At 38.0% G+C, this 21,941-nt stretch overlaps 1 protein-coding gene across 1 annotated transcript; it reads right to left on the reverse strand.

The window, feature by feature from the left end:
* Window positions 1-8,830: 8,830 nt before the first annotated feature.
* Window positions 8,831-21,819, reverse strand: LOC149088900 (ubiquitin-conjugating enzyme E2 J2-like). Its single transcript, XM_089250455.1, has 7 exons — window positions 21,680-21,819; window positions 19,350-19,467; window positions 17,423-17,463; window positions 16,473-16,648; window positions 13,548-13,595; window positions 10,890-10,970; window positions 8,831-9,105 (listed from the first exon to the last, which is right to left on the reverse strand). Exons 2-7 carry the CDS (start codon window positions 19,463-19,465, stop codon window positions 8,977-8,979), a joined length of 591 nt encoding a protein of 196 aa, XP_089106581.1. The 5' UTR covers window positions 19,466-19,467; window positions 21,680-21,819; the 3' UTR covers window positions 8,831-8,976.
* Between the last annotated feature and the right edge of the window lie 122 nt (window positions 21,820-21,941).

The following is a 21,941-nucleotide window of genomic DNA, read 5'->3' on the forward strand; positions in this document are numbered from 1 at the left end:
TTTGGGGACACGGTCATTATTGCTGGGGGTACACGATGATGATGTCAATTCATATATACATTAGATCAGTCGACTCCACCTTTGACCTTGGGGGAGGGGGCGGCCCTCCTGCTATAGATGGTGTCGGCTGTACCTAATCATATGTTGTTTGAATGACGTCACTCTAAGATTCTAGGGGTTGCGGGATTTTTAAATTCATTCTTGGCCTCAATTGGAGTTCAAAATATAAATATTAAAAAAAAATTTTGAGTGACCCATAATAATTCCGCCGGATATTTTCATATTTTTGCGAGTATTTAAATGAGTAGAATCAGCGGTAATTTTTTCGAAACTTTTTGAGGATGACACCTTTGGACCCTTTCCTTGTCAGCCGTTTTCAGAGCAGCATTTTCGCGACTATTCCTGCAGCCTCTGGGTTCAAAAAAAATCGGCAATCGGGTGGAAAATTGAGGGTGAAACCTCATTCATCTCCACTACAGCAAAATAAATTTGCAGTGAATAAGAATGCAACTCATGGGGGGGGGGGGATTTATTTGCAATCATGAAGTCATGCGAATTATCAGCAATATCAGTGAAAACAACAATTACAAGAAAGGGACATTTTCATTCAAAAGAAAAGTCGGGAAGCTTATGTCTAGTAAAAAATACTGATGGTATGGTTACCCTAGTTATTATACATGATCTACACGCTATAGTTCAATCACCTTGTGTAACATCTATTTGTTATTGGGAAATATCAATTTCCCTTAGTCCAGATAATTTGCATATATTTCCGTCAAGTTTTTTCCCCTAATAATCCAATCGTAATTCCCAAAGCAATTTCAGGCATTGGGAATTGATTCCCAGATCAATTTCGTTCGTATGTTCGGCATATTTCCATTTACTTCAGATGTCATCGATCGAATGACACCGGGATTTCCAAACTGTACTGTTCCACCAGAGACTTCTCGGTGCTCGGCGAAGAGATTGAAATTTGACCGAGTATATTAAAAAAAACGTATCCTCTATTTGAGGAGCTAATTTTGAAAAAAGGGGAATACTTTTCTTTCAAAATGCACTTTTTAACGGTTCCCCCTTTGGCGCATTTTACTGGCGAACCGTTTATCTTAGCAAAGCATAGGCTACTTCCAATTAGAAAAATTATCCAAATAAATTGTAGATAACTCAGATACGTCATTCATGTTGCAAGGGGTTGTATAGTTATTATAATTCCGACACCCTGTCCCAGCCTATCAAGGATGAGTTTTAATTAATCCGTCAACATGTAATTTTTTTCCATCTAGCACCCCCGGTTAAGAACTACTGACATACAGTGATACCCCGGCTAACGAACACCTCGGCTTATGAATTTTTCTCAGCTAAAGAAGACTTTTTTTCTGTGACTTTTCTGCCTCGGCTAACAAATACAGATTCAGCTGATGAGTATTTTTGTTGATATGGATGGACGCACTTAGATAAACCAGTCGTGTTTTGAGCTGAATTTTAGTGCCAGTCTTCATCAGCATTACTGTCACTCGAATCGGATTAACTCCTTTCCACCGCGGAATCTTTTTCCAGCTGTACCTCCACTTCTCTTTCTGAAAGTTTTTGAATCATTTGGGGTCATTCAAGTATTACGTCAGCATCGAGGGGGGGGGGTTCGGATTTGCTGACTTTTGATGACAAGGGAGGGGGGTTTGAAGGTTGCTTACGTCATCAACCACCCCTTTTTGAAGATATGAAATATTATAAGCTGCTGACGAAATTTTGCTGGCTTTTGCTGACAAGGGAGGGGTCAAAAATGACTGAAAATCTGCTTACGTAATACTTGAATGGCCCCTTTCATGCAAAATGGAAGATTCATCCAACAGAAAATGCGTTAAAAAAAAGGAGCCCATGTTTTTTTCAGAGCACGCATTCTTTTAGTGCAAGACTCTTAGCATTGAACTGAACGGTTTGGACATTCTAGGACAGAGGTCTTCAATCTTTTTCCTAGTCGCGAGCACTGCCTGCACCCATCATTAAAAGAAGAGCACAATTACTGCAAGTTTGGCGTAAGTATGCATAAACTCAGGATGATTTCAAACCGTGAATGTAATTTTTATAAGCTATTCAATTGGGACGCTGATCAAGTGCTCACGAGCACGAAATCAGGCATGAGCATCGAGCACTCTGGGTTCTTCAGGGAGCACCGTGGTGCTCACGAGCAACAGTTTGAAGATGCCTGTTCTAGGGGAGCTTATCTTTTCCATCTGCATGTACGACAAACAGAGAAAGGAGCTGACCAAAACACGAGTAAATGGGGATACCTACGAACGTGCCAACATCAGCATTAGTAGACTAAAGCTGGTGTTGGTTGTGTTGCACAGTAAAATAAAAAGATCTGCACTAAATTCCTGTGAATTCTCATTTATCCAATTTTGAAGCTGTTCATTTCAAAATCACGTTTCGGCTAACGAACGTAATTCCGGAACGAATCATCTTCGTTAGCCGAGGTATCGCTGTATTCCGTTGCTTACTTATGAGAGGTAACTGAATCTTTCAATGATTTTGAAGCAATTTCAATGGTTTTTATTTTTTTTTTTCTATCTGCTCGCAACCTCACTCCCGTTTATAGTGCTCCATGATGAAATTTTCTCCTCAAAAGTGCTCCATGACGTAACAAATTTGGGAACTACTGGAATTAGAGCCTCTGTAATGTACCAGTGTATAAAGACGCCATAACTGGAATAATATATGAAAAATGAGAAATTATTGTACTTTAAAAAAAAACCCTTCGTCTTTGTTATTTCTTATTATTATTCGTTTAAACCCGGATACGGAAGTCTCCGAAACTCGGTTCCTGAAGGAAAAAAGGAGACAAGTTTGTCGATATCCGATTTCTTTAGTTGCCCTAGCAGCAGCGACAAATAACATTCAACAGGTTAGGACTTCACGCGATGAACGCACGCTTATACGAATGTCTCGTTTTTGTTTGGCGTTAAAGGACAATAGGGACTCTCCGTGACGTACCATTCGATCGTTAATAATGTGATGCATTAACGGGGGAATTTATTGACATTATCTCGCCATACATACGAACTATTTACTACATTTACATTAGGGAAGTAAATGTGAAACGAGTAAAAAGTCTTTTATAAAGGGTTCATAGGTGAAAGCACGCACATCATTTTACTGGCGAACCATTGATCCTAGAGACATACTTTCAATTAGAAAAAGTATCCAAATAACGTGTAGACTTCAGATACGCCATTCATACTGTAAGGGGTTGCGTAGTTATTAAAATTTTTAAAAAAATGAATTTTTATACGGACACCCTGTTTTCAAAAATCAAATTGAAAAGTTGTTGCCTTGTCTCGAATGAGGGTGCAAAAAAAATTTCAAGTGCGAAATTCACTGAGATATTTGAATTCGAAAATCGGAGAAAAATTGGCAAAGAACAGCACAAACTAACGGACAAAGCTTCTTTTTCTTTCCCAACTTTTCTTTGGTTTTTGAAGTCAAATATATCGATAAAATCGACGCACTTAGAAACTTGGAATTTTTTTTTTTTTGTTGGGCCAAGCGGAGACAGGGAAATAAATTTCTAATTGGGTTTTTGAGAGAAGGGTATCAGTATAAGTTTTTTTAAATTTTAACAAGCATACAACACTTTGTAACATACAGGATGTATATCTGAGTTCTACACGTTACTTGGATACTTTTCCTAAGGGGTCATTCAAGTATTACGTCAGCATCGATGGGGGGGGGGGTTCCGATTTGCTGACTTTTGATGACAAGGGGAGAGGGGAGTTTAGATGATGCTTACATCATCAACCACCCTTCATAAAAATATGAAATATTCTTAATGTCATCCTGAACTGTAGTTTGTGGGCACCTGAACTAACAATCACCATTGATGTCTCCTAGAGAGCCATTTTAGTGATCTAGAAATGTGTTTGGGACTCTTAAGTACTCTAGAACTCTGCCACGCATCATTCAAGTGATCCATAATTATGCCGCAGGTCACTTAAGTAATCTGAGAATGTGCCGGGGGTGACTTGAGTGATGTAGAGCCACACTGGGGGGGGGGGGGGGGGGGTCACTCAAGTGCCCCAAAACTGTGCTAACTGTCGCTCAAGGATTTCCAAATATGCCACGGATCGCTTAAGTGTTCTGGAGCTGTGTCGTGGGTATCTTAAGTGATCCGTAAATGTGCCACGGGCCTACTTGAGTGATCTGAAAAATGTGCCATGGGACGCCTAAATGCTATGGAATTGTGCCATGGGTCACCTAAGCGATCTGTAAATGCGCCGCTTAATTCATTTTTCCAAAATTAGGTTTGAGGGGGCAGGCCACATCAGATAACCCTCCCCGGGCCACATTTGGTCCACGAATTTATCATTATGCAACTTAGAGGGTGGGTCACAATGAATTTCTTAAAAGGAAATTTTAAGTTCTTAGCCTTAGAATAGCACTGAAATTAAAGAAATTGATTATAATAATAAAATGTAAAGGTATGTTTTTTCGAAATTTTAATTTTTTAAAATATTTTTGCATTTAAAAAATATATTTTTTGATTATAGGACGCCCCCCCCCCCATGTCCCCCCTCCCGCGTATAGTCTCTGATCCCATAAATATGTGATAGGAGGTGGGGGGAGGAGTACATAATCATATCATAATTAAAAAATATCCTCAAAAAATTCATTTTTTTAATTAAAAAAAATATATCATAGCACTATCTGAGTATCCTATAAGACTGACTCGAGCCAAAGCAAAATGACAAATGCCTTGGTAGCAAAAAACAATTTTGGGCCAAAACAGTGTACACCACAGATAATTCTTATGTCTTTCTCACAATGTAAATTACATTCTTTTTTGGACTCTTACACAGTCAAGTCTGTCAACTCTCTTCGACAATGCACAGCAAATTACGAAGACATGTTAGTTTTTTTTTTAAGAATGAACCTCTTTCACGACCACTTCCAAAATGTGTAAATTACAAGGTTCAATGTCAAGGTGAACCGGATGGTTTTACTGCTTTGCCATCTCCTTTTTTAAAGGGATGTGTTTACATTTTACTGTTCAATGCTAGTGTAATTGTTTTTGACAAATTAAGCACTTTCATTTCTAGCTCTTTGCTGAGCACATTGTAAATATAGTTTATGCGTCTTCATGCTATCGCGAGTGCTTTTTTTCGAAGGAAGCTATTTTCAGCGAATATTCAAATTAAATGTTAGTGCCAGACATGATATACAGATTCCATTACACATTTCGAGGAGTTTATTTTATGTTTTCCCAATAAGCATACAACATCACACCAAGTCGGTGAAGACTCCTGCAAATTGGTTGAAAGCAATCACCCGATATTTATCAGGGTTTCATTGGCTCAGAGGCACATTCTGTCTGTCTCAGGTGACGAGAGAAAGTTATGATTGTGTTGCGCAACTTGTACGTACTCAGTATATACCAGTAAGTGCGTCGTAGAATTCCTGGCGAGGGAAAAGAGAACACACGTGCTGCTTCCAATGTATTAGTGTGTGGTTTCCCTATGGGGGGGGGGGAGAGAAGTGTTGGATGCGATCATATGACATTGCCTTAAAAATACAGAATACAATTGAGGGCTATTGTGTGGGTAGCATCAGAATCACCAAACCTATAATAGACCTATGTATCCAACTGCTTTGTAATGCAAACTGTTGTTTCACCTATGCGTGAAATGATTTTGAATGATTAATGTTAGCTACTGTCCAAGGCCATGAAGTAGTAAATTCAAAATTATTTTTCTCCATCCAGACAGAAGTTTTAATCAATACTCCAATTGCTGAATTCTCAAACTAAGCAATAGAAAAATTAATAAACCAAATGGTCCACATACACCCCAAATAACCTGAAAAATGATACAATTTTTACTTTGACAGAATCATTAATTGCAGTACACTACATTTGTGTTATTTGGCAATATATCAATTATTCCCTACTCAATTAAAATCAATTACACAAATTTTGTTGAGAGGATTTGTGGTGGAAAAGTAGGACAAAACCTAGAAAGAGCAGGAAGTTTTACCAAAAGGAAGAGTAAGACAAGTGGGAGCCCTGATCCCATATTATTTTCCATCCAGTATAAGCGACATCAAAAGACCATTTACTCCCATACAATGTCCGCATTCAGCTCTACCCTTTTGGTAAAGAAATATACAAAACCCATGTTTCTCATTTTCCAAAATTGTGCTTGGCCCATGATATTGGAGAATTCAGTACATTAGTGCAGTGGTTCTCAATCTTGGGACTGTATGACCTTGTATCTTGAGAGAATTCTATGGGGGGCCGCGAGTGAAAACCAAGCAGAAAGGGAGCTGTGACAGGTGGTTGAGGGAGCCACAGAGAGCTGTGAAAATAATTCAGATGCGAAGAAATAAAGCTAATGGTAACAAATAAATACCCTTGATCTAGAGAAGTGGTTTTCAACTGGGAGCTTTAGCACCTTCCCATTCCGGCCCTTGAATATTCCAAGTGGATTGGTGTAAAGTAAAAAAATAACCATGTCGGGATGGGGGGGGGGGGGTCGAAGTTGCCGCACAAACCCCGAGAAATAAAATGCATTCCAGTGAAATATAGTGGGAAAAGTGAAAAATTTTCAAAATCTAGCGGGTCTGCCCATAAAAATCCAGACCATTGGGCCCACCTAATCTGAGTTGAAAGGGCGGAAAAAAGCTTTATCGACCAAAAACTATGCGCCAGAAACTATAGCGCCAGAAATAGGTCCCGCATGGGTAGAGATTTTTTTCCTCGAGCCAACACTTGTTCGCGGGTGTCAAAGTCGGCTTTTCGCGATGTGGAATTGTCACGATCGGCAACCACCAATGATAACCACGCGACTGCATAGCAGCTAGATGGCAAAACTGTGGATATTTTAGCTGTAGTTTTTTAGGTCAGTTTTTTCCCTACGATCACCAAAAAATTTTGATAACTTAAAAAAGTGAACCAATCCTATGCGATTTTTCACAAAAACATATGTGCAATCTTGTGAGAAGCAAATCGAATTTACGCCGTGGATACGCTGTCTTTGAGTGCAGGTAGGTAGCTCCGAAATTTTTTTTACCGTTATTTTCGGTATGTAATCCGCAAGAAGAAAAAAAACTCTCCGAAATCGGAAAATTCGATATATATAGCCCTCCATTCAGGGATTCTGATAACACACACGCGGGTGATACCAATAATAGTACAGGGCTTTGTAATAAAGAGAACTACTTTCCAAGGTCACGAGATAGCGCGATTATGATAGTTGGTGGGAAGGGAAAAGGAAAACATTTGTATGGAGGTGTTTTACCCCTCTGTACCCTTTTTCTTGTCTCGGGAAGAACGCATCCCGTGAACAAAATTTTCATGCCCCCTTTCGATAAATTCCGGGTATTTGACGCGCTATTGTGCGTCTCAGCGCTACCTCCACGTACCACAAACCGGAATCCACACAAATGCGCAGGGAGTCGGCGCTTTGGCGCACCATGTAGTAAGAGAACCGTTTCGGCGCAGTTGGGTGCGATTGGGGCAGCTCTTGCATCAATCATCAATCATCTAGGATGATGGGAGCACTGCTACTACTAAACCACATATGCACCTTGTCCATATTCCTCTGCAGAATTCCTAACAAATTGGCACATGTTGGAATGTGCGTGTATGTGTCGTGGACCTAACGTGATGTGTGTTTCTGTGTAATGCTTGTTATAATGCCATCTCTGCTATACTATATATAAGACTGGTGGAAGCACTTAATGGGGGGGGGGGGGACATAAGAACATATGGTCCAAAAGAGACCCTGGGGAACAAAAAAGTTTAGGAATGCTGAGCTATGGCACATTCCTGTAATCTTGCTTATACAAAATTTTTATTTCCCATATAGTGGACATAATTTTTTGCAATAGTTAGTGATGCCTCATATTTTTCTCATAGGATTCCGATTGATAGTATTTTTTTCAAGGCAATCTAGCCTGCCAAGGTATATAGCATTGTGTGCATTGGTACTTCTCTACTGGAACACCTTTTACACGCCAGATGATGTACACTCCTGTTGTAAGGGATCCGTCCACAGGATCATTTCCATTTACTACCATACCATGAATGACACAATGTGCTTAATTCATAGCAGCTATGACATTGTAATTCATTACTTCAATCTTATTACAGTCGAATCCCGTTAGAACGAACGCCAAGAGACCGGAAGAATCACTTCGTTAAAACAAAATTTCATTATAAAGGAATTCCAGGTTACCTTAGCATTGTTCCTATGTAAACTTATTTGGGGGATTAAAAAAGTGCTCGTTAAAACGAGATTTCCGCTATAACGGGATTCGACTGTATAAGCAAATTATATTAAAAAATATATATATTTTGGATTTTATGACAGGATAGCCTTCAGAAACTACAACAGGCCTGAGGAGCATTGACTTTTACTACTGGGGGTCTGCGACATCAGAAACACCACCCTAGAGCATCTTCATACTAGTGTTCACCGAAGCATACACAATTTCCTAATAATTATGCCCAATTTTGTAAAAGCAACCTGGTCTCGATTCACCTGATTACAAACCACCTCCACATCCCCCCCCCCCATTAAAATTTTAATACTCTTTTCCTAGACCAGTGTTTCACAAAGTGGGCGATGGAATGGTCCAAGGGGGCGGTATAACCTACTGATTTAACATAGGATCTTATGGGTTTACGTGAGTTGGGAGGCGATGAGCTTAAAAAATTTCTGATGAATGGGGCGATGGAACAAAAAGTTTGGGAGACTATGTCCTAGACCAACAGTGTTACAATATTATCTTCTATGAAGAGAGTTTCACTTTTCATACATGAATGAGAAGCCGAATGGAGAATTTGCAAGAAACTTTATTGAGTCATTTCATTGTGCATCACAAAACATGCCATCCCTACGTCTTGATCGAAATTACAAATTTTTTTGGATGCAATGTGAACTTAACTGTGATTTTCTTCCCTTTTCGAACCTCTAAATGTTTCTAATTTGTGAACCAATACAAGGACATCATGAAGGTGCAAACAAAGATAATTCCTCCAAATTGCTTGAGAATCTGTTCTCTCCTGGGCCTGACTTTCACAGCCATCATGGTTTTACGCTGCTTGCATTCCTTAATGGAAAAAATAGAGAAATCATGATTGACAAATCCACATTTTATATAAATGAGTTGTGGATTTTTGAAACATTGGTTGAACAACAATAATCCAAGAGAGTATGGGTTATAAACAGAAAGCTCAATTCAAAACTATGGATGTATTCAAAAACATTTATGTAGGATTTGGGTTAAGACTTGTATAATAACGGAGAGATGATGCTACAACATCAGCACCAAACTGGGAAGAAAAGGACACACACATCATGTGTGAATGTGTGTAGTTGTAGAATGGGGGAAAGATGGCTTCAGCCACATGGTTTTCATACTCTTGTGGGTGCATTTTGGTATATTGTGGTTTTTTATGTGTTCGAAATAAAATCAATTAAAAATTATTTTGTGTCTCTGTGGGAAGCTGATCATCTACCAAGAGAGCCCTTAGACAAACCCACAGAGAAAATGGAGGTCTGGCATGGATTTTACTTGCAATTGCAGTTGTTGTTGCCAGTCATCTTGACTTAAAGTTTCGTCTTGGCATGGGTCATTCTGGCTCTGAAATTTCATCTTGGTATGAGTTATCCTGACTCAGAAGTTTCATCCTGTTTTGCATCATCCTGGTTCACAGGGGGTGTCCTTCAGATAAGAAAAAAAAAACTTCCAACTGATTGACTAGTCACCCTGATTTGTTAGATTAATGTTTTGGTATTGTCCTGATTTGAATGCAATGCCGTATGTGGCAATCAAGCCCTGATATGTCAAGTCTGAACTAAATCAGATGAGTTTAGTTTTATATTCAGGCTCGTACTAGCGAAAAAAAGTTGTCTGCTATGAAAAATAGATGTGAACTTTTTCTTTCATATTAGTTTTCATTTCCTTTTTTGTATACTGTTCTGTATTGTAATGACAATTCTATTCAACTAATTAAGTAATGTTAGAAAATGTCCTATTTTTGTCTGAGGCTTTCATGGCCAGTGTTCAATGAGTTAAAAGCAATTTCTGAACTATTAGGCTATAGTCTAAGGCATTTTCTTTCTAACATTCCACCCACATCTGTGGTAAGAACAGGGATGTATGCAGGATTGACCTCAGGAGGGAGGCACAAAAATTTTCCTCCCAAGAAATTTTGAGTTACCACCCTTCAAAAAGCCTTTTAATTAACAGAAATTGGTTAAAATTGCATATAAAAGGTGTTTTCTCTTGAAAGATTAATTTCTTTACTGCAATATTAAATTTTTTCTTGGTTTCGGTTGGCCTTGAGGGGGGGGGGAAGTTCCCTGCAACCTACCCTGCATATGCCTCTGGGCAGGCATCTTCTGAGGTTAAATGTATGTAGGTTTCTACAACAAACAAGAAAGGTTTTGTACATCTAGCATCCTTGAGTTGTTCACTACATAAATGTAATAAGGCTTGCTCATCCGCAGAAGAGACTCACTGGCCCATTCGAGTGGATGCGTCATACTCTGATTGGTTGCATGTGGGGACAACCAATCACACCATGACACCTCCAGTCAAGCCAGTCAATGTGGCTCTTCTGTGGCCGATCAAGCCTCAGACATTGTTGAAATGGTTACTGAGTGTGTTTGGATTTTCTCAATTTCTATTATATAGGGACAAATGAATGTGAGTCACATAAATTCATCAGAACAAACATAATCAAGTTGAATTCCGGACACAGCACTGTTTTTCTTTGTCACACATTTTAATTTTGCATGAACTAATACATTCTTTAAACATAAAATTGTGACTTCTGTGTAAAAAATGTGTAAGAAATGTAATAAGAGCTTGGTTGAAATATTAATTACCTTCACCATACTCGGGAACATGGCACAGAACTCTGGATCTTGGAGATTGAAAGACAAACTATTTGCTGCCAGAAACCTCTTCTAAAGAACAAAAACAACATAAATATTAGGTATCATGATCTTCCCTCATCTTGTTCAAATGAATGGTAGTAACCCAGAGCTGTTTTAACATCACGGCCTCCATCGGGTAAAGTGATATTCTAGAGCCTGTACCTGACCAGAAGTACCTATCTACTAATTCATATATTTATATTTTCTCTTATATTTATTATTTTATTAGAGTCCAGAAAATTATAGTGCCAATTCTCATTACTATGAGGCCCAAAAGTTATTGCCCCGCACAGATCATACTTTGATTACGTTAGAAAAAAATTATGGAATCTTAAACAGCAGACAAATTATAGAAAATTTCTAAATCTTTAGGCAGCATGGGGGAGTACATTTGTTTGTTCCAAAAGCAAGAAAAAAGTATCTGTCAATTTTCATTTTAATGGATCTCCCTATAAAATTTATCTGTGAAACTCACAATCAAAGTCGTGTGACTCTCTCCCTAGTAGAATGTCTCAATAGCTTGATTCCCCTTCATTTTCTACAAGGTCAGTTTAGGCAGGTATAAGGCAGTTTATGGCACCTCATTAATAGACAAAGACTATGTAAATTTTTGTAACAAAGACAATTGAATGCTATTGGGTAGCACCAGAATCACCAAACTTAGAATAGGCCTATGTATCCAACTGCTTTGTAATGCAAACTGATATTTCACCTATACACAAATTGTACACAATAAACTACTTGTTGAACCCTCAAACTAAACAAATGAAAAATTATTAAATTAAATGGTCAACATACACCCCCTAAATAACCTAACAAACAATACAATTTCTGCTTTGGCAGAACCATTAATTGCAATTCACAAAATTTTCAATATTTGGATATATATATATAATATATAATATGTTATATATTGATGATTCTCTGCTCAATTAAAATCAATTACATGAATTTTGTTGACACGGTTGGGGTTTGGTGGAAAAGTAGGACATTTTATCAAAAAGTAGGAAAAGTGGGAACCTTCTATATATATATGTTCTCACAAAAATGTCGCAAGTACAGCCTCCTGACATGTGTTTTGATGTACGTAATAAGTCTAGTGTACAGTGAAGAGCAATTAAATTAAAGAAACCTGTCTACTATCCTGCAGCATGACCTTTTGTCCTGATGACAGACGTGATTGTTCTGGGCATGGACTCAACATATAACAGAAGTATTTGGGCATCATGTGAATCTATCACTCCTGTAGTCTCCACAGAGTTCACAAATATTTTATAGAGGGAAATAGGGTCTTTGACATGAACATCTTTGTTGAAGGTGTCCTAAATGTGCTTCATTGGATTGAGGTCTATTGAAGCATGAAGCCAATGGGATAATGCAGCCACATCAATGGAACCATATGGTCATCAAATCTTAAAAGACCCACCAGAGGTCTTGTTTTGATCCACCTAAACAATCCCCAGAGAATGCAAACTTCACTGACTTGAAAAGTACCATGCTGGCATGAGTATTCCATTGCTTCATGAGGTTTGCACTGCATTCACACCCGGTCATTAGCATGTACCATCTTAACTCATCTATCTACACAACTTTTTTTCAAAGCTCCTAGTGTCAAGTGGCAATGTTCTGGTGCCCATGTCAATCGTTGCACCTTGTGTGCAGTCAGCAGAGACAATGGAGTGCAGTCTCATAAGACAATGGCTTTTGTATCCTATAGAAAGGAAATGTTTCTGGATGGTGTGGCTGCTTACAAGTTTTGGTGCACCAACATTAAATAGCTGAATGATTTGTTGCACTGTGGAACATTTATCAGCTGTTAAAATGTGAGTTAGTCGACCCGGCTCATCCACACACTACTGTCATCACCAGTTGGCACAGGCAGAAAGTCTTTCACTGAAATCAATGTACTCACGACCCTTGACGCCATGGAATATGAAAATCTCAGTGCCTGCATGTGTTTTGAGATGGAGTGACTCATAAGTCAAGCCTGACTATATGGCCACAATCAAATGCACTTAGATCCTTCGTTAAGCCTGTAATTCCTTCAACCATGGCTGCTCTTGCAAGCAGCACTGCTTTTACTTTCAGAGTGCTGCTAACGTCATGTCCTCGTTGGTTATGACAACACCATCTGTAGCAGAAGGCCTCCGTGCAAAGCTTGTGACATCACTGAAGAAGGTCATCTCACCTATAGTCATTAGATATACTACAAAAAAAGGGTGAACATGATGCATGCGTCAGCTTGCTATATCCAATGGCTATAGGTGAGATGACCTTCTTCAGTGACCTCATGAGCTTTGGGTGAAGGCCTTCCGCTGTAGATGGTGTTGGTTATGGGTAGCACACAGTGCCTCTACACAAAAGTCTGAAAAAATACTAATGCTCAAAGTTGGTTAAAAAGCTGTGTTTTTCAAGCTCAGTGAAGACAACTATTCTAAAATATGCCCACAATTTGCACCCCCCCCCCTTCTCCTATAAAAACATTTTCACACCAAAAAGGTGTGTTTTTAAAAAATTTTGGAAACACTATGTTTTGTAAAAAAGATTTCATAAAATTTGAAGCATCTGCATTTCTAAAATTGAGTCAAAGATAAATTTCCAACATACTTGTGTGTTTGAAGTCAAGACATTCCCATGGGCTTGCATATTTTCTTCCTGTAACAAAGTTGATAACTAAAATATAAGAACCAAAGATATTTTGCATGTTTGACAGATGATAAAAAAAAAAAACTTCAAATGGTGGAAGAGATCATGATTAAAAAAACTGTAAAGATCACACCTTTTCAACGACTTCAGAATTTTGACCATTTTTGACCCCCCCCCCCCCTGTCAACAAAATTTGGTAAGCTGGCCTAAGATTTGGTACTGGTCTCAACCAAGGAGACTTCAGCTGCCCCTTCCCCTCAGAAGAGTACATAGGAGTAAAGGAAATAGGGGCCTCATGTTCATCAAGAGATAAAAACTAAATTATGCTAAAATTTTTGAATGAAAAATATTTTTGTAAAAAATATTGAAACATTCACATACTGTTTTAATTAATTTCTGTTATAGAAGAGTTGATCCACTTTGCCCACGAATATTTAGAAGACACCAACGAATAAGGCAAATACACAAAAATAATAATAAAAGTCCTAATGCATTTCAACACCAATGGGTGCCGTCTTCAGAGGAAGACGGCACTTTCCTCTGAAGACGGCACCCATTGGTGTTGAAATGCATTAGGACTTTTATTATTATTTTTGTGTATTTGCCTTATTCGTTGGTGTCTTCTAAATAATTTCTGTTAGTTTAACTTTTTTTCGAAGCAGCATTGAAGAAAGCTAGTAATTCAAGATTTCCCTGGAAGATTTACCTTGTGTTCCCATAGGTAAAGTACTGCGCAAGCCCCTGGGTTCTCTTTTAGTCTCCCGGATTGGAAGCACTCTAGGAAGACAGACCTGGAAAATCTGGCTAAATGCACTGCTGAGGTGAGCCTCTCTGCACATACACACGAGCAAATTGATGTTGAATTCAATTTTCTTTAATACTGCTTCAAATAAAATTACATTTTCATATTTTTGCAGCCAATTCCTTACACAATAGTGTAATCAAACCCCTTCCCCTAATCTTACCAAAAATAACCAAATGCTAACCCTCCTTCACCATTGGTTCTTATGTAATACTTGAACAGCCCGCAATAACCAGATTTTAAAATAATCTTTTCTGAACAAATGGGCGATTTTTTTTAATCCCTTTCTTTGGAGAAAGAAGATGTGTGCACACAACAAGTTGTGCATGCACTCAACTCCTGAATCCAGATGAACTTTGTTCTCACAATAATTCTTTGTGTGGGGTCTTTCATTTTCAGGAAGACGAATGACATAAAGAGCCTACTTAGTAGACACTTTTGAGTACACCAGTAATGTATTGTTTGGGATGAAGAAGATTAGTTCACAAAAATGTGCAGTTTGTAAATTGGAGGTTTGTAAAATGGAGTGTCGACTGTGTAGAACTTTTAAAATAACATCAAACAGAATGGAGTAATTATTTCCTGTTCCAAAGACAGCTCCAACAAAATTTTTGGATATCTCCATCTATTGATTCCCCCACATACTAATAAACATCAGAGAAACAAAGCTAAAAATTCTAACTCCCATTTTGTTTGAGTAACACATCTTAGACAAAGCAATTTAGTTAAGTTTCTGTTACACTGAATAATTAATAACTTTCGTCCATACATATTTGCGTATGTACTGTATTTACCAGACTACAAGACAATTTTCTAGAATTTTTGTCCCTGAAATTATTAAGCTGTAATCCTATATCATGATGCAAATCACATGCATTGTGTTGAGGTGAATGTTTGAAGACTATTCACTCTTATATAGCAAACTCATCTTCTAGCATAGCTGCCAACTTTGGAGAATGAGAACTAGGGAAGTTTTCATGAAGATCCAAATTCCGCACAAAAATAAATATGAAGGGGATTTTTGAAAACAACGTAGGGAATTTTTCATTAATGAAAGTAAAAATTGTAGGCATTTTTCCCCTTTTTAAAAATGTGACATTGTGCAAGCCATCGCCAATCCTTGCTAACTAGCGGATTAAATCACTTGCAATAACTACTCTCTCAAATCAAGATCACACGAACAAAATATTGTCATCAGGCTTGAAACGGGACATATCATCAAAGCAGACACAACTCATCTCATCAATTTCAAATGTTGAAAAGCGGAATTGATGCTGGCTATTTGGTGAATTTTGTCTTGCTTCGCGAATTTTTTTTTTTTTTTTTTTTTTTTTGTGATTTGATGCAATGTTCACATTTTACAATACACCTATGACATTATTTTAGGGATCGATTAAAAACAAAAACAATGTTTTTTTTAGGATAAATTCTTTGGGAATGATTCCTACACCCTCAAAAACGTATGGACTTTTAATAATCACAGTCGAAATTCGAAGATATATGAATTTTTCTCAAGATGGAGTAGAAATTCAAGAGCCTCAAGGAGGAAAATCTGGGAGAGGTGGCACAGCAATGTTTTAGTCAAGTATGACATTTTTGCTTGACATTAAGGGATGGAATTACATTTTCTAAAACAAAGAAAGATTTAGCCTTAGGTGCTATAGGATACCTTTAAAATAATACAGTAATTTTAAATTTCACCTCAGAATTCTGTCCAATTGCAAGATATCTTAAATTAGCAGTATTAGTACCAGTAGTAAAGCAGTACCTTAAAATTCTCCCACACCTGTTGAGAATTACCATATCCCATTTACTACTATCCATATATAATTTAGTTTCTAAAATATCTTACAGCACCCTTGGCCAATACTACATGCTATTTTAGAATTACTAATACAGAGAGAGCTGATCACACTTATTCAATCGCTGTGATCATTTCTCACCAAAATTAGATCACTAAATTGAGAAACTGCATCTATGTGCATGCAGAGAATAACACGCATTTAAGATTTTACATCCCAAGTGAATTCACTTGAAAAATGCTGTATTATGCCAATAGAAAACTTAAGGTTAACAACGCTCACCAGCAGACTGTACAGAGCTGTGAAGATGGAGTTGATCGACCACTGAGGGGTCCACTTGGCCCCCAGACATATCCTCTTGTTCCGCATGAAGCGCCCAGAAGGCGTGATGAAGCGGACATCTGGTGCCTGGAATGGATACTCTTTAGTGAAACGAATCACTCCATGGTAGATTCCTCCTGTAAAGAAAAGAAACATCAAAATGAATTGAAAAAGCTCTATTGTGAGTATTATATGTAGTAGTACATTGATCGAAAAAAAAAAGCCTTACACACCAAGGTGCTGCAAAATGTCAAAAATAGCTAGTGAATACTAGGTAGAGCACGATGGAAAGTGCAGTCTTAATGGTATGGGCTGACCCGGGCAGCCTTGAATGCTGACGCGGCCCTCATTAAATCTGGTTGAAATTTTTGAAATTAATTATGCCTCACCAAGTAGGGGCCTAAAAAGTCACTTTGCACAGGGGCCCAGGATGTTCTTCTTAAGACAGCCGTATGGATGGACACAGGTAAAAATACGTTAAAAAAATCCCCAAAATGAATAGAAAGGGAGGGGGGAGGAAAATGTCCACAAATAAAAAAAATTGGACAACATGAATACAGTCAAACCTAGATTTTACCTATTACTAGTGTTGCCCTAACCCAGTTTGAGCAACTGAAACCTATATTTGTGAAAAGGCAATTTTTTGTGACAAGAAAAATTAGCATTTCTTTCCTCTTAAAGCTGAATAGAGTTTGTTTAACCTTTCTATTGATATAATGTACAAAATGAAATGAGGGAAAATTTCCATTTTTATGCATTTTCCTGAAATACATGCCACAATCAAGGGGTTAATTCAAAGTCGACAGTTTCATTCATTAAATCTCAAATATAGCTTACACACAGAGACTTTAAGAAATTTTGTTAAAGCCAAGTTTGAATGCGAGATAGTAAGCTGAGATCATTAAACTCACCGGCGTATACTGTCCTCGGTGTGCCAAGGAGAACAAAGTGCCTAAAAAGAAACAAAAGAGCGATTCTGGGAAAAATAATAGATGTATGTATACGAGAATATTAGATCATGCTCAGAAGTAGATGGTGTTTCACTAAGATAGAAAAACACGAATAGAAGAAATTCAATATAAATCTATGTACAGTTGATTACCAAGTCATTCATCTAATTGTGGGGCTAACATAAACGCACAGTGAAGGAGAAAAATCAGACAAAAAGTTTGGAAGTGATATTGCACGGAACACAGCGGTTCTTCAGCTGCAAAAACGTACAAAAATCTAGTATTATTCTATGCTTTGAAAGAAAATGTTGGAACATCGTCCAACTATCAGCAACTTCACAACATCTGACTGACTAGCAGTTGTGTGGTCATTATGGCACCATTCATTAGCTAGTGTCTGGTTATGGCTACTATAGGCATTGGTACAGCTACTATATATAGCAATGTATCACACGTTGGTGATGAAAAAAAAAGGATTTTGCTGCCTACTGGACCATCTTACACCAGCACATCAAAATTTGGCCAAGTATCTCTGGCCACTTTGGGAATTAGCCAGCCAAAGGTAAAATAAATTCTGAAATTTGGAATTTGGCCAAAACTCTCTACAAATTTGGCCACACTTTGGGCTTTGCCAGTAACATATATAAACTTACTGATTATTTTAAATAAGGTATGTGAACAAAAATTGCATTGAACAAAAAAAATAAATTTTTTAATATATTTTGGTGTATTTGCATGCAGTGTAATTGAACAGTAATTGTAGTTCTACAGAAAATTAAATTAGTATGTTGTAAAATTTAGTATTTTAGTTTTTGTCAATTGAAATTTTCTCCATATTTTTTCCCCTTTCTTATGCAAAAACTCTACCTACGTCGAAATACAGTGGATTCCCTTTACCCCGGCTGTACCCTAGGCTGCTGTTTTCAGGCCCACTATTTCATGTGTGGAAGAGGAAAACATGTTACTGTTATACCCTGTGCCCAGGGTCCAGGGTCCTATTGACTAAGGTCAAAGATGATTCGTTAGTAAATAAATAAATATTTTTTTCAAATTTTTGGACCCTGTGGAATCATGGGACTCTGGACGAATGTCTCGATTGCTCACGGGAAAACTGAGATCTGTGAGCGTTTATGTACAGAAATTTACATTATTCAAATGGATTTTTTTTCAGCTGCCTTCTGGAAATCCAGCGATTTTGATAATACGATATAACCTGGGTCTGAAACCATAGGCGGAGATAGACTTGAAAGTTGGAGTGGGGAGTGTTGATGTCAATTCACAATGCATATACATACGATTGGTTGACTCCACCATTCTTGCTGGAGAGGGCAATGGCCCCTCCCCTGGTATCTCTTCCATGTCTGATATGTGCCAGAATAATGAGAATCTAGTAATAACTAAAACTTTAATAGATATTTACCAGGATTTGACCAATCGGGGGAAAAAAGAAATCAAAGGCCACCAAAAACCTCATAGGAGTTGAGCATGGTTTACCACTAAAGCAGAACGGTCGTGAATAACACTTTTTCAACTTTTCCAAAGGACTTAATATCCTCTCTTTTCTATGTTAAAAATAAGCAGTGTCATGAAATCAGAAAAAAACTTCACACCCCGCATTAATAAACTACACATGCAAAATTTGTGGGGACTTGAGATTGGTCAAGCCAAGCTATTTACACACATTAAAAACGGTAAATAGGGATGGGGGCATAAAAAATTTTTTGCTAAAGAATTCATTTAGAGCGCAAACACACAAAAGAAATAGTTTCACTAAGTACCCAAAAGAAATCTATTTTTCTCGAGACCATGAAATTTGATCACAACAATCTTATGAAAAAGCATTCGAATATTGATCGTGGAAGGTAACTGCAGAAAACATCCCACTTACCACACAAGGAAGTTGTTAGGCAACGGGCATACAGTGACGTTCGGCGGACAATTCTTCATGAAATCCCGATAATCTTCTTTCACTCTGTCAACTGTTGATATACTTCTCCCAACCATATCTGAAAACATGAAAATTGAGGGCAAGTATTGAATTGCAGAAATGCATCGATAGAGGAATATCTCAGATACAAAGAATAATAGTACACACACACTGTGCTGTTATCACAATGTACTACTACTACTTAACCATACATGCACCTCATAAACATTCCTCTTACGAATTTTTAATGATCAATATACTGCTGAAAGTGAGTTTGAAAGTAATATAGGCTGCACCAGTGTTTCTTATCCATTTTTAAGCTCATGAAATATCCCCTTTGAACCATATTTTTTTATCGACCCACCCCCTTCTGACTCATTAGGGTCTTCCACTATGATCAAATGATCAAACAGAAATATTCTCTCTACTCGTTGAATTGGTTTTTTTGAGTAAATTCAAGACTGGACAATCACCGTTGGACATCATTTCTGGCAAGACTGGTTTTCATGAAAAAATTTATGAGCCAAGGAAACACAATTGAGTAACGGAGTCGGAACATGAGAGAGATAGGCGATGAAAATCTTAGATGACAACAAGAATTAGAAATGACACTAATAAGAACTGGATAGCATGTTGACTTGGAAAAACATATTGTATGATCGCGAATGAAAAATTTTGAAAACGTATCAAGTCAAAAATGTTGTTATATATATTTAATTATCGATTCCATATGTAGTCCATAAATGGTGTGATTGTGTTTTGTTTTAATCGCAAAAACATGATTATACAAAGTTCTGTTTCCCTTGAGATAGATTCATAAGTGGAGATAGACTTGAAAGTCTGGGGGTGGACATGGTCATTATTGTTGGGGAACACGATGATGATGGCAATTCATATATATACATATATAGGAAGATCAGACGGCTCCACCTCTCACGCTTCCCCCCCCCCCGTATATCCGCCCATCGATAGATTTATGGTTTTGCCACCCTTTTTTCATTCTTGTCTAGTTTTCTATACCACTCATTCTTCAAATTTGCAGCCCTAGGCTACAACCCACTGTCACCCCCTTGCTCCTAGTAAATATGCCTCTGTACCTAAGTCACTTTTATGGTCACTCACATGATTTCACACTTTCTTTGTTGCTCGCTGACTTGGACCCTTTGCTCTCTAGGTTACTCTTTTGATTATTCACATGTTTGCACACTGTTTTGGTCACTTGCACTTGTACACTCTAAATCAAATGTTCCTCCCCCACTAGGCCACGACCCGGTATCAGTGATACATTACAGTGAGTAATTTATTTTTTCCCTTTGATTTCCCATCAGCAATGTTTATATTCAGACCTTCCACTACAGAAGGGAGGGAAAAATTTAATCAGGCCACAGGACTCTAAAGGTTGAAAACCACTGCTCTGAATCAATTTTTTTGCTCACCAATATTGTTCTCTACTCTCTTGGTCACTCACTGACCTGTTACCCTCCAGGTAACTCTTTTAATACTCACTGACCAGTTCCGACACTTTCTAGGTCATTCCCATGCTTAAACACTCTCTAGGTTTCTCCTTTAGTTACTCACATGCCTGCACAATTCATTCATATTGCTCGCCAACCTGCTCCTTCACTCTATATTGCTCGCCAACCTGCTCCTTCACTCTATATTGCTCGCCAACCTGCTCCTTCACTCTATATCACTCACATGCTCACAAACTCCCTAAGGCTTCTGGTCACTCAAACTGAAACTTGCTAAGGTCACTCACATGCAAACTCTGTAGGGCTCTCAGCAGACGTGTATTAATTTTATACGATTTTACCCATGGCTCCCACATTCTGCATCAGGACCCCTAGACTGGGATCTTTTCATGGGCACTTAATTTATAAATGAAAAAAAAAGCAAAAAAACAATGAGAATTGTCAGCCCCACCTTTGTCGGGGCTATGGCTTTACAGACTATGGGTTGTTATAGGAATATTGCCATGTATCTCTTATCTTACTCTAATTTTCTCGACCATTCCTTCCTCAAATTTAACACCAACTTCGAACTTGCCGCCCTGGGCCGAATGTGCCAGCTAAGCCCCCTCCCCCTCCGTCAATACACCTTTGCTGTAAGCTATTGGCGACGGGGAAAACCCGCCAATATCACTTCCGAAATCATAGCCAAACAAACATCCAAATAATACAAAACTGAAAGTCTCGCTATAAACAAATGAATGTAGAATTAAATCACACACATACATATAAATACCAATGAAACCAAGTGGAAATTAGATCATAAAACTGTATAATAAAAACCTTTCGAATTCCTGTGTTTTGCCCGAACGGTAAAATGAATTCAAGAGAATGGAAATGTTCTCCCACGTCGGATTTCTACGCCTAAAATAATGAGCGGCGGCTAGACTACAATATTTTTCATTCATCTCTGTTTCTCTATTTCACTTTTTCTTAAGCCGCGTGAAGAATCTCGAGCTGGCTTTACTTGACTCGAATGATAAATGCCCGCTATACCTGTCTCGAGCTGGGGTTTGTTTGTTTTTTTCCTTGATCAGGACGGTGT

This window comes from Pholcus phalangioides, unplaced genomic scaffold (assembly GCF_987345545.1).
Source record: "Pholcus phalangioides strain wild (caught in Gottingen) unplaced genomic scaffold, Ppha-v1.0 ptg000003l_1, whole genome shotgun sequence".
Taxonomy (NCBI): Eukaryota; Metazoa; Arthropoda; class Arachnida; order Araneae; family Pholcidae; genus Pholcus; species Pholcus phalangioides.